General features: G+C 36.7%; 1 protein-coding gene across 2 annotated transcripts; it reads right to left on the bottom strand.

The window, feature by feature from the left end:
• Window positions 1-645: 645 nt before the first annotated feature.
• On the bottom strand, window positions 646-12610 carry sdcbp (syndecan binding protein (syntenin)). Of its 2 annotated transcripts, none has more exons than XM_055217005.2 (9): window positions 12363-12610; window positions 11924-12014; window positions 11305-11419; window positions 11026-11132; window positions 10158-10319; window positions 9381-9556; window positions 3595-3766; window positions 3375-3466; window positions 646-3191 (listed from the first exon to the last, which is right to left on the bottom strand). In XM_055217005.2, the coding sequence occupies exons 2-9, from the start codon at window positions 11972-11974 to the stop codon at window positions 3137-3139; spliced, it is 930 nt and encodes a 309-aa protein (XP_055072980.1). In that variant the 5' UTR covers window positions 11975-12014; window positions 12363-12610; the 3' UTR covers window positions 646-3136. The 2 variants fall into 2 exon arrangements, with proteins under 2 accessions (XP_055072980.1, XP_055072971.1); XM_055216996.2 differs by having other exon boundaries at window positions 12423-12609.
• Between the last annotated feature and the right edge of the window lie 19 nt (window positions 12611-12629).

Genomic DNA, 12629 nt, shown 5'->3' on the forward strand with positions numbered 1-12629 from the left:
TATTCTGTAGTAGGCTATTAGTCACTGCATATCTAAGCATTTAACTAGTTTACTAGCCTATAGTAGCTAAAACTATATTATAATTTAGTTATTTTCACGTGGGGTTAAAGGGATAAAGTAAATGTTTTTCTTGTATTTTAAAACAATCAGGAGGTTAAAACTACAGCCCGTTAAAATAGTTTTCACCCAATTGATAACTTAATCTGAATATTAGGTAGATGTTTCCTCTTCTGGTGGTTACAGTCATGCATTATTGCATTAGATATTAATTATAGCCATATTACCACTTTAACATCAGTAATTAATTTGGTTAAATGTTTTTATAATAATTTACATGGAATAACACACAAACAATGCATGCTTTTGGTTTTATGAAGGTAAACAAATGCCCATAAAAAGTTCATTTCTGAAATTATTTTTACTTTCTTATGACACAAACAATGATCTTCCACACGAGGGCGCTAAAGTTAAATCATACAACTTCATTGTCCAGATATTTGATATTTAAAGATGACAAAGGCTAACTTTTTTAATAACACATCAAATAATTGTTGACATGATCAGGACAAAGTCGACTACATACTTTATATTACAGTGAGTAGTAGTAAGTAGTAGTAAGTAAACAAAGAAAATAATGATTTCAAGTTGACCATAAGATGTTTATTTGTCACTATTGAAAAGAAAGGTTAAGTTTGTACATTGCACATTATGTCATGATTACTTCAAATGATCCAAGTATCCTATACACACAGAAAATGTGCATTTAAACGGTCTATCTGCATGCACAGGATTGTGGGGTATCACAGGTTTCATTTATGCAGCTGTAAGTCTTGAAACATGATGGATTGTAAACCTACTAACAGTCTTTAGGAGACTTAATGGTGTTGTTGACCATAGATAGAAAGAGAGATCAAGTGAGGTCTGGTGCGTTGCTGTGTCTCCACAACATGACTGAGAAAACTCCTTTTCTTTGGGGTTTCTCTCACACTTATTTTCCCTGCAGGATTGACCTGAGTGCAGGTTGCAGCAATAAAATAAGTTACAGCATTATTTATCCAGCAACCAAATTAAAGCAAATACAGCATGAAAAATTTGATTTATCAGCCAGCTCTAATGCTCTCCATTAAGTTGTGGGTATAAGAAACCAAATATGGGTATAAGTTAAGCATCGTGTTGCCCATCTGTAGGTCAGCAGAGGCAATGCGTTGGGATAAATTAAGAAGAGATTCAGAGGAAAGCAATCTATACTGTATTGTGTACAAAACACACAAATAAACAAAAGCCTGAGAGCAGCACAAATACAAAACTTCTGCACTATTTTTTTTATACACAACTCTTTCAGCAGTGCATAGTTTTCAATGGCTTTCAAACTGTAATTGTATCTGCATTATTATTATCATTTATAAGTCAGAAAGTATATTTTGATGATGATTTCTTTTATGAGATGTTTTGAGAGACATAAAAAAAAACTTTAGGCTTTACACACAGTATGATTTAAAAGAAACCGTCACCCAAAAATAAAAGCATCATCATTACCTCACTCATGTCTTTCCAAACCTCTTTGATTTTCATGTTGATGATGTTGGGAATTGAGATCCACAAATGCCAATAATTCCAGCCAGGCTTTTTAATGCTATCATGACTCTATATTGCACATGGCTTCAATCAGTTCAAATCAATTTTATTTTATTTGCATAGCATTTTTGCATATTGTTTCAAAGCTGCTTTATAGAAAATGCAGTCAGGAGCTCAAATGCAAAAGCCACTAAATGCCACATCCGTCAAAAATGAGATGATGATGTTAACAGAATGCACCTGGGATGTATTGTAGGGCTGAGCAAAAAAATAAATTTTTATGATTAATAGTTTTTTTTTCCGTGGTTGATTCAAAATCAATTCTCACAGGCCACAAATAGATTTTTTCAAAAAAAAATTCTGCAAACATTGAACGTAAGATTAACGTTAATCTAATTACTAGTCTTCTCCACTAGATGTCACCTTTTTTTGCCTTGCGCGATGTTACCAAGGAGTGAGAGGCGAGCCTGTCATTCATTCATTCAGTCTATATTCTAATGTATTATAATATAATATGATATTCTATATAATCTATATTCATTGAGTTGAATCAAGAATCGAGTATAAAAATCGAGTCGAGAATCGGAATCGATTTGATAGCTTGTAAATCGAAATTGCACCCAAATATCTGAATCGATACCCACCCCTAAAGTATTGTGTGCTCAATAAATAAATATGCTTAATCCTGGCCTGAGGCCATCGATTTTTTACAGATTAAAAAAAGTAAGGTTTATCGAATATATATTTATACCTTTACTCAGAAAAGAGTGACTGGAGACTTTTTTTAGAAGTGGAAAGTTTTGCATGCACTTAGAGGGTTTTGCAGCAAAAGAAAGTACAATTTGTTAAATACCAATGAAATAAGGCATTTAAATTACTGACTAATAACCTTGTCATTGTTATTGCCAAACTTGGGTCCATTGTGAGTACTTGGACCTGAACACAGCCTGAATGTAGCAGCCACATGCATTACAGCGCCCCCTAATGTGTGCTTTAGTTTCTTAATTATTTTTTTTGCAGTGGAGGTTTTTGCCAAAAAAGATGGTTAGGGGGGATTGCAGTAAAATACAGTAAAATTTGTTAAATACCAATGAACTTATGAAATTACTTTACAATAACTGACAAACAACCTTTTCACTGCCATTAAAGTGAAATTTCTAAACATAAAAATAAGAGCCAGATGCTGCCAGACGCACTTAGAGGGTTTTGCATCTAAGAAAATATAGGTTGCAAAAGTTTGATTTCCTTTCTTGATGATTTTTGTCATTTTTAGTGCCAAACAGCACACAAATTTCTGTTTGTTTATCATGAAGGTCATACAGATTTGCAAGTACATGAGGAAGAGTAGGCTACATGACCAATTTTTCATTTTAAGCTTAAACAAAAATCTGTTACTGTATGTTTCCTTTCATCTGTTTGTCTACCGGTTATCGCTCTCACACACACACGCAAATATCACACACGACTGCAAACACAAACAACCGCACTTGTGCTGCAGACCAAACACAACGCCTCTAGACTGTGACCTCACGCTCGGCTGTACGGTCCGATCGGAAGCACCTCACACCTCAGGGATTGAGTGATCCATTAATGATTTCACAATACTGGTGGACATCCTGTAGAGACAGAGGGAATGAAAAGAGTAAAGCCATGTCAAATGTTAAGAACACATTTGTGAGGGGAAGTAAAGCATGAAGAAAGAAAAAGAGAAAAAAGAAACAAAGAGTCTTTTAGTCAAGTCAAATGAATAGAGCCATGACTGGCACCGGGTTTTGTCCATCTGTAGTTTATTTCCATACCTTTTCATCATGTGTTCAAAGATGACCACTGGCATCACCGTTACCGTGACAACACTCCCGCTGGAATTAAGGATGTCTGTGATTTGGGGGTCCTAATAAAAGACAAGAAACAAAGCCCAAATTTAAATCAAATCTTTTACAGCTCACAAGTCACCTGTCTGTGTTGCGATGAAACAGGAAAAAGAAAAACAGGAAAGCAAAATGCAAGAGCGGTTTTTACCTTCAGTCCGATGATGTTCTGGCCGTTGATCTCACAGATCTGATGATCGGTGAGGAGGCCGTTTCGTGCCGCCGAACTGTCCTTTACTATCGCTGTGATTTTTCCTTTTTTAAAGAGGAACCCCAGCTGTCCGTTCATGTCTTTGTGTAGAGTAACTGTTCTCTCCAGCGGCCTGCAAACAGTGATGGGGTCTTTTCAACGCTGCTACGTTTATCATAAAGACACACACTAGTGTATTTTTACCATAGATACTAAAGAAACACCTAGACCGCACATTGGCCGATTTGGTCCACTACTGCAATACTGTACGTCTTCAATATTAATCAAGTAAGCTAACCAGTAAACAACGGTAAGATGGATGTATCAGTCGCTCATCCAAATAGGCAATTTAGACATTACGATTTAATATGAAACCATGTAAACATTATGAATTTTCATTAAGTATCAACATTCATTGCTAAATATCAATATCTCTAGTTATTAATAGTCTGCCAGTTGCCAAGTCTCTAACGTCTAATATGGCAGCGCTGTTGACATAAGATCCAGCACCAGATGGGCGATCTAGGTATTTCTTTAACGTCTATGATTTATACCCCAAAATATATATTTACTCAAATATTTATAGGCACATGCTTCTGTAAAATGTGTCAGAACATAACAAGACGTCCTTTAATTTATAAAGGGTTGCTTCTAACTTAAGCATTAAAGGGGGAGTGCACAATGCTTTGGAAAAGGAGACGGGACGACTACCAAAACACACTTATAGCCAATCAGCAGTAAGGGGCGTGTCTACTAACCGACATTCTTGCCGGGTTGCGCATGTGTGGGGCGGGTCTTTTAAAGAAGGTCCAGATTCTATTGGGGTAGGGGCGTGTTTGTTTAGGTCATTTCAAATATCAACATTGGCTTTCAAACATTGTGCACTCCGCCTTTAAATTAAAAATGACATTTCTTGAATAAAAACCTGTTAAAGGCGGGGTGCATGATCTCTGAAAGCCAATGTTGACATCAGGCCTGTGCACAATTCAGAATTGAATTAAGAATGACTCCTAAATTCCAATTCTTGAATTTGAATTGAATTTGAATTGATGTCAAAAACAGGATCTAGAATTACAATTCGAATTTGAATTAAAGGAAGCACACTGTAAAAAAAATTAGAAATTACAATGTTATTGCAGCTGGGTTGCCGGTAATTTACCGTAGATTTAAATTTATGTTATTTACTGGCAACATTTTGTTCAAAGTTAAATGAACATGAAACATTTACAAGTCTTTGTCTTTACAGAGTAAAACTAAAATAACAGCATCAAGCAAAACATTCTGGGTAACAAAATCTGAAGCAAAAAACAGAAAAAGGTTGATGATTTCTGGTTCTCAGAATGTTTTGCATGAGGCTGTTATTGTATAGTTTTATTCTGTAAAGATAAAGACTTGTTAATATTTTAAATGTATTTAACTTTGAACAAACTCTTGCCAGTAAATAACATATATTTAAATCTACGGTAAATTACCGGCAACCCAGCTGCAATTTCTACGGATGTTTTTTTACAGTGCAAAATTGCAATTCATTAGAAATTCATATACATATTATTATAAGTGAAGTGTTAAAAATGAAGCTTTCAGTATTATATGTCAGATATGATTGCATTACATATTCTATCATTTATATTAGTTTGAACAACTTGTACAGATTACATTAACAAGAAATGTTTTCCCCCAGCAATTAATGTTAAAAACTCTAGTCACATAACAAATAATTAAGTTAGATTTTTTTTTGTAATTGTAATTTTATGGAACATGATGGAACATGACTTCATTTCCCAGAATGCTTTACTTTAACCAATTATTTAAAATGGTTGCCAAACAATTTTCCAAAATTTATTTTCTAACACTGAATGTATGTTAGATTCTTTCTGTTGTGTGACTGTGGAATTTCTTTGAATTGCCATGAATTTAATTCCACTTCCTGTCATTCCAATTCCAATTCAAATTCAACTTCCTGTAGGGTGGAGTCAATTCAATTCAAATTGTAATTCATGAATTGAATGGAGGCAATTCTGAAATTCTGAATTGTGCACAAGCCCGGTTGACATTTGAAATCACCTAAACATACACGACCCACCCCAATAGAATCTGGACCTTCTTTTGATAGACCCGCCCTCCACATACGCAACGCTGTCGGTAAGTAGACATGCCCCTTATTGCTGATTGGCTACAAGTGTGTTTTGGTTCTCGGCCCGACTCCCTTTGACAAATTATTTTTCAAAAATCATGCACCCCGCCTTTAACTGGTAAACACATTTGGTTGCTTTAAAATAAAAATGTATGTCCTATATCATTTAATTATAAATTTATACTAAATTAACAAGCCAACATCTTACATTTATGCATTTGGCAGAAATAATAATAGATATTTTTAAAACTGTAATTCTGTATGTACTTTGGGGTCTCGCGCCTCTGTGTGCATGCTTCAAATGTGTCAGTGACGCAAGGAACTGACATGTCTCTTAATAACTCTTTTCAAATCAAGCAAGTCCTGCACTTTATTTACAAATTCCTGCATGTTTTAAAACCAAAATCTCAGACGTGCATGTGGATGGACACGCATCTTTGTATTAGTTAAGCATTTAGGACGTTACACATCTCAGAAAACCTACAAATAAAGATAATTTTAGATGTTTGATGACTATTTACTGTCTAAGGCTGCGTCTCAATTTATCCAACAATGGGCTAGGCCTAGGGTCAGAAATGTTGCGTTAATTGCACGTTAATAAAATTGTGTCGTTAAAATGAATTTACATTAAAGGAACAGTATGTAGGATTGTGGTCAAAACTGGTACTGCAGTCACACAACTGGTGGCCAATACACAACATGACAACATAAACATCAGTTGAGGGCTGCAACTCCACTTTTTAAATGACAATATCCCGGCCGGACCACTGTTGTCAGTGATATAAGTATTTGAAATAAAAATGATTTCTTAATGTCTAGTGACATATCAGGGCCATTTTATGATTAATTGATATACATGTCTTACATACTGTTCCTTTAACGTGTTAATTTTGACAGCCCTAGTTTAAAAACATTATCAGTATTAAAGGCGGAGTCCACGATGTTTGAAAGCCAATGTTGATATTTGAAATCACCTAAACAAACACGCCCCTACCCCAATAGAATCTGGACCTTCTGTTGATAGACCCGCCCCACACATACGCAACCCGGCAAGGATGTCAGTTAGTAGACACGCTCCTTACTGCTGATTGGCTATAAGTGTGTTTTGGTAGTCGGCCCGTCTCCTTTTCCAAAGCGTTTTTCAAACATCGTGGACTCCGCCTTTAATATTTTTTATATAATTTTTTTTGGTATCTTAAAATTGTTAATTGCAGACGGTGCAACTGTACGAACAGAGGAAAAGATAAAGACAACTATTTAAAGATGGTGTTTAAAATACAAAAAATTCAAAATAAGAGACTGTGGAATTATTTTTCATTCAAAGCCTTTCCTATAAATAAATTTTACAAGTATCAGTAGTTTTGAAGATGTTGCAACAATTGAAAAACTTGTCAGGGTGCTGCAACCCCAAACGCGGGCCATTTACTAAGAAGTAAACGGTTAGTAACAGTAAACATGACACTGCATCATTCAGTGATCCTTCTGGCTGAATGAAGAGATTAATAGATTTGTCTCAAATACTGATAGCTACTTTGTGGGTCGAATGATATGTTCTGTGTCAGGTGGTCCAACCAATGTTAGACCAATGAGGACCAATGAGGACAATGAGACATACAGATCCAGTTCCTGCAACCGTGAAGGTCATCACACCGCTGATCTAATGACCGTCCTTCTACGAGATGCCAAGCCGAAGCCTGACCAGCGACCACCGGCGGAACCAGTTTAATTCGCTTAGCCGTTCCCATACCCCGATAGTATTTATATATATAAATATATATGTATCTCTCTCAAGGGTTTTTTCCCTCCTAGGAGTTTTCCCCCTAGACTAGCCAGGAGGGTTTTTCTCCAAGGGTTTTTTTTTCATCCCCTGGAGAGTCTGCCACCTATGGCTTAACTTACTACTTTACTGTATGCGTTACATTATTACTATGCTTGTTTTTCTCTGTTTCATACATCTATTAATGTAAAGCTGCTTTGAAACAATTAACTATTGTGAAAAGCGCTATATAAATAAAATTGAATTTAATTGTATTGAACCATGAAAACGCCATTTCAATCATAATTAATAAACTATATTTATGAACTTGGTAGCACAGGCAAAAGTTAAAGGAATAGTCTACTCATTTTCAATATTAAAATATGTTATTACCTAAACTAAGAATTGTTGATACATCGCTCTATCATCTGTGTGCGTGCACGTAAGCGCTGGAGCGCGCTGCGACGCTTCGATAGCATTTAGCTTAGCCCCATTCATTCAATGGTACCATTTAGAGATAAAGTTAGAAGTGACCAAACACATCAACGTTTTTCCTATTTAAGACGAGTAGTTATACGAGCAAGTTTTGTGGTACAAAATAAAACATAGCGCTTTTCTAAGTGGATTTAAAAGAGGAACTATATTTTATGGCGTAATAGCACTTTTGTGAGTACTTCGACTCGGCGCAGTAACACCCTCCCTCTCCCATTATGAGAGTGAGAAGGGGAGCGGACTTTTCAGGCGAGTCCAAGTGCTCCCAAAAGTGCTATTACACCATAAAATATAGTTCCTCTTTTAAATCCACTTAGAAAAGCGCTATGTTTTATTTTGTACCACAAAACTTGCTCGTATAACTACTCGTCTTAAATAGGAAAAACGTTGATGTGTTTGGTCACTTCTAACTTTATCTCTAAATGGTACCATTGAATGAATGGGGCTAAGCTAAATGCTATCGAAGCGTCGCAGCGCGCTCCAGCGCTTACGTGCACGCACACAGATGATAGAGCGATGTATCAACAATTCTTAGTTTAGGTAATAACATATTTTAATATTGAAAATGAGTAGACTATTCCTTTAATACAGGCATCCAAGTAGAAGTGTGCATTAGATGAAAAAGTCAGGTGGTGGCATTAAAAAGTGATATAGTAATTTGGTTGTACCACCTGACATTTTTTGAAGTTTAATACCTGTGAAGAATGCATATACATGCATTGAAATGGTATTCAGCAAACTAACTTTGATCGTTTCAGACTCAAAAAGTCTGTGTAAAGTCATTACAGACAATTTCAGAGTATTTCTAAACACATTATAAATGGATTGCTAAAACACATTGCTGTTAAATGGTTTTTCCACATTTCTGTGTTCAGGATTATTTGGGCTGGGCTAAAACGGTGTCTCGATGATGCACTGGTTGTAGTGATATTTAAAAGTTGAGAGAGACAGCAGCTCTCCCACGATTGGGTGTGGTTTCAGTGCCAACAGAGGACACGGCGGACACACCCGGCATTTGAAAGCAGAGAATCCTGCCTGTTTTTCAAGATTTGTATAACTTTTTTTTAATTATTCAAATTTGGCTGGATAGTTAATATCACATCACTTTTAGAAGCCTTTTTTATCCAATTTCACAGATTTTATACGTTACATGTTTTTTCTTTTGTAAGGATGACCATTTACTTTGAGCATTGAAACACAACTGGTTTGGTGTTGAAGTTTAAACTCAGCAGCACATCCTCCTGTGTCTGATCTCTTCATCAATAATTCAGTCTGAAGCATCTGATCCTCATGAATAAAACAGCAGCATGCGGTGCATTTGAAGGCCTGCAGTAATGCCTCCATGTATGCTGTGTTTGTGTGTACCTGTCTCGCACCACCAGAGTAATGCGTTCTGGGTTGGCGTTCTTCAGCACTTTGTGTGCCGTCTCACTGCTCCAGCCAGCACACGATTCACCGTTGATCTGCAAAATCTGATCGCCAAAGCGCAGTCCACCCAACGCAGCTGCAGTGTTCGACTGCACCAACTGCACAAACACACCCTAAAACACAAACACATTATTAGATTAACTGTTTATTACATTTATTTTATACTTAGGCTAGAAGTACGGTTGACAAGTATGCAAACACTTCTAGATGATACTTTCCTATACATTTAAAAATTGAAACTTCCCATGCAGTATATGGGTTGCTTAAAGGCAAAAAGACTTAAAATAGCTTAAAATATCATAGTTGATTTATTATAATATGTTAAAATTGCCACTTAGTAGGTGTGAGCAAAAATAAGCTTTTTTGGGCGTGTCCTTTAAAATGCAAATGAGCTGATCTTTGCAGTAAATGGCAGTGTCGTGGTTGTATAGTGCAGATAAAGGGGCGGTATTATCCCCCTTCTGACATCACAACGGGAGCCAAATTTCAATGACTTCTTTTTTTCTCATGCTTGCAGAGAATAATTTACCAAAACTAAGTTACTGGGTTGATTTGTTTTACATTTTCTAGGTTGATAGAAGCACTTGGGACCCAACTATAGCACTAATCCACAGTTAGCATTTTCTATCATTTCTATATACTGCACCTTATGCCAACAACCTCCATCTGTGTTCGCATATTTGCTTCGATAGATCTTTTAAAGAGCTTACATACATTGTCAATGGCTTTAAGACGGAGACCAATCTTCCCATCCATGTCTTTACAAATCACCACCTCCCGAACGCCCTGTTGAATCTCCGCCCTCTTTATGCCCATGTCACTTCCTGTTAAAGGTGCTGCCGCCCAGCTCGTCGCAGATGTGCGGACACTGAGAGCCTAGAAAAAGCATTGCAGGATAAGGATAAATGAGAATATATAAAAAAAACAAGGTAACTTGATGCAGTGAGACGTATGAGTTCTCTTAACAATGTTTAAATGTTTATTCAACCAACCTAAATTTGTTTAGTCATGCAATGCTGATCGTCTCATTTGACTAGTCTACCAAACTGAAAATATTAAGTTCTTATTTAAAGTGGTTATATTTTATACATACTCAAGACAGAGCAAAACATTGCTCAAGTAACTGTTCAAAGAGTTTGTGGTCTTTAAAGGCTCTCTAAGCGAATAATGTGCAACGTCACTTCCTGTTGATGTTTGAACTGTTTTCAAACAAACGGAGCGTAGCTAACGCCTCCCCCTTCCTCTCCCGTCCGTGCTTTCATGAACGCGCCCAACCCCCACCCCCAAATCCTTCTTGTCGTTTATTGGCTGGAACACTTTGTTATGTTTTGTTGTGCTAGGTTTGGCCACTATGTTGATATTGCCGTTTGTCGAGCCTGAGCTGTCTACAGAGATCGCGTTTTTTTACAGTTTGATCAGCGGACAGGCAGCAAGCAGATAGTGAGGAGATGTTTGCTGTATGTAACAAAAAATGTTTTATGGTCTAAAACGCGTCAATTCGCTTAGAGCGCCTTTAACTAACAGCAACAGGACATCATAGCACACAAAAACTTCACTATGGTATTATTGTTTCGTCTCTCACCCCACTGGTCTGGTCGAGGACAGAAGACGAAAGACTGTGTAGAGCGTCTGCACTGAGATTTAAACCCATAAACTCATTCAGCTCAGGGTACAGCCTCCCCGATGTACCTAAAAAAGGAGTTCATATCAGCATCTCAGAGGTACCAAATGTATACATATCTGTACCTAAATGGTATCAGGACCTTTTTAAAAGGGTACCGCCCCAGTGACATTTTTTGCTGACAGTGTATCTGCTGTAATATAGATATAAATATCACAGTCACTTATGACTGATTCTTACCAATCTCTTCAGTTTTTGACTCATCATAGCAAGTGATGCTGAGCTCATTCTGGGTCCTGGAAGGTTCAGGAAGAGGTAAAGCTTTTGACGGGCTGGCAGTGGGTGTGTTCTGTGACTACAGGAAATAAACATAAAACTTTATTATTCTAGGCTATAGTTAGAAATATTTTTACATTTAAACATTAAGTTGACATTTTTTGTTCATTTCAAGAGTTTTAAACAAATTATGGGACACTACATTTTTAATAATAAAGATGTCTACGCTGCAATGTCACAGGAGAACCATTATTTCCCAAAAAAAAACCTTACAGGCAACATTCTTACCCCTTTATAGTCTGAAAAACCTTAATAACGTTTTATTTAACAAAAGGTTCAGTGGATGTTAAAGGTTTTTACAGTTGAACATGGGTTGTAAAATGCAATTGCACAAAATGTTCGCACATTGTATGTTTGTATGTTGTAAAAGCAGAATAACATTTATGAGTTCTGCTCAAAGCAATGCAATACAATAATTAAAATATGAAAATATATAGTTTTTAAAATAAAATATAATTAGGCCATACATGCATTAGAGCAAGAGTAACCTCGGGTCAGTGCAGAGAAAACATGCATGACCAACCTGGATGAACTTATCCACCTTCATGTCTTCCAGAGAAGGATACAGTGACATGATGATGATGATCCTGTTTCAGACACAGAGGATCGATTTTCTACAGGAACACACAGACAGAAATGAACAGGAACAAGCATAAGATTTCATTAAATAGGCGCATAAAGACACTGCTTTTGCGCATCACTGCGGATGTGTTTGTGTGCATCACAGATAAGCAAGTGGGCCACAGATACACGTGGCATCATATACATTTATCAAATATATGAATGACAACATTTATAACAAACATTAATACTGTAACTAATAGATTGTTTACGTATGTAATGTCTCGTTTATTTCTTTAACGCACATAGACTATAAGTGCATGATGTTTATACTGAATACAGAATAAAATGAAAACATAACTCAGTTAGATTAACAGCAATCAGTAATCACATTGTATTACCAGCGAAACCGTATGGCACCGATGTAAAGGCAACGACCGGCCGGAATGATGCGCACTCACCTGCAACGCGTCACAGCGCGTCCGATGTTTGACTCGTCTCTGGGTGTTTATTTGGGCAAACCAGCTGATGTAGTTGGCTGTATTTTAGATGTTGTTGTAATATTAACAGCGGTTAGTTCAGATGACGCAGATGCTCCAGCGCGTCTGATGTCACCGTGCGAGCGCGCTCCTGAATACAGCCGTGTGCGCGCCTGACTTGCAAAAAAC

The sequence above is a fragment of the Misgurnus anguillicaudatus genome, chromosome 21 (genome assembly GCF_027580225.2).
Source record: "Misgurnus anguillicaudatus chromosome 21, ASM2758022v2, whole genome shotgun sequence".
Lineage (NCBI taxonomy): Eukaryota > Metazoa > Chordata > Actinopteri > Cypriniformes > Cobitidae > Misgurnus > Misgurnus anguillicaudatus.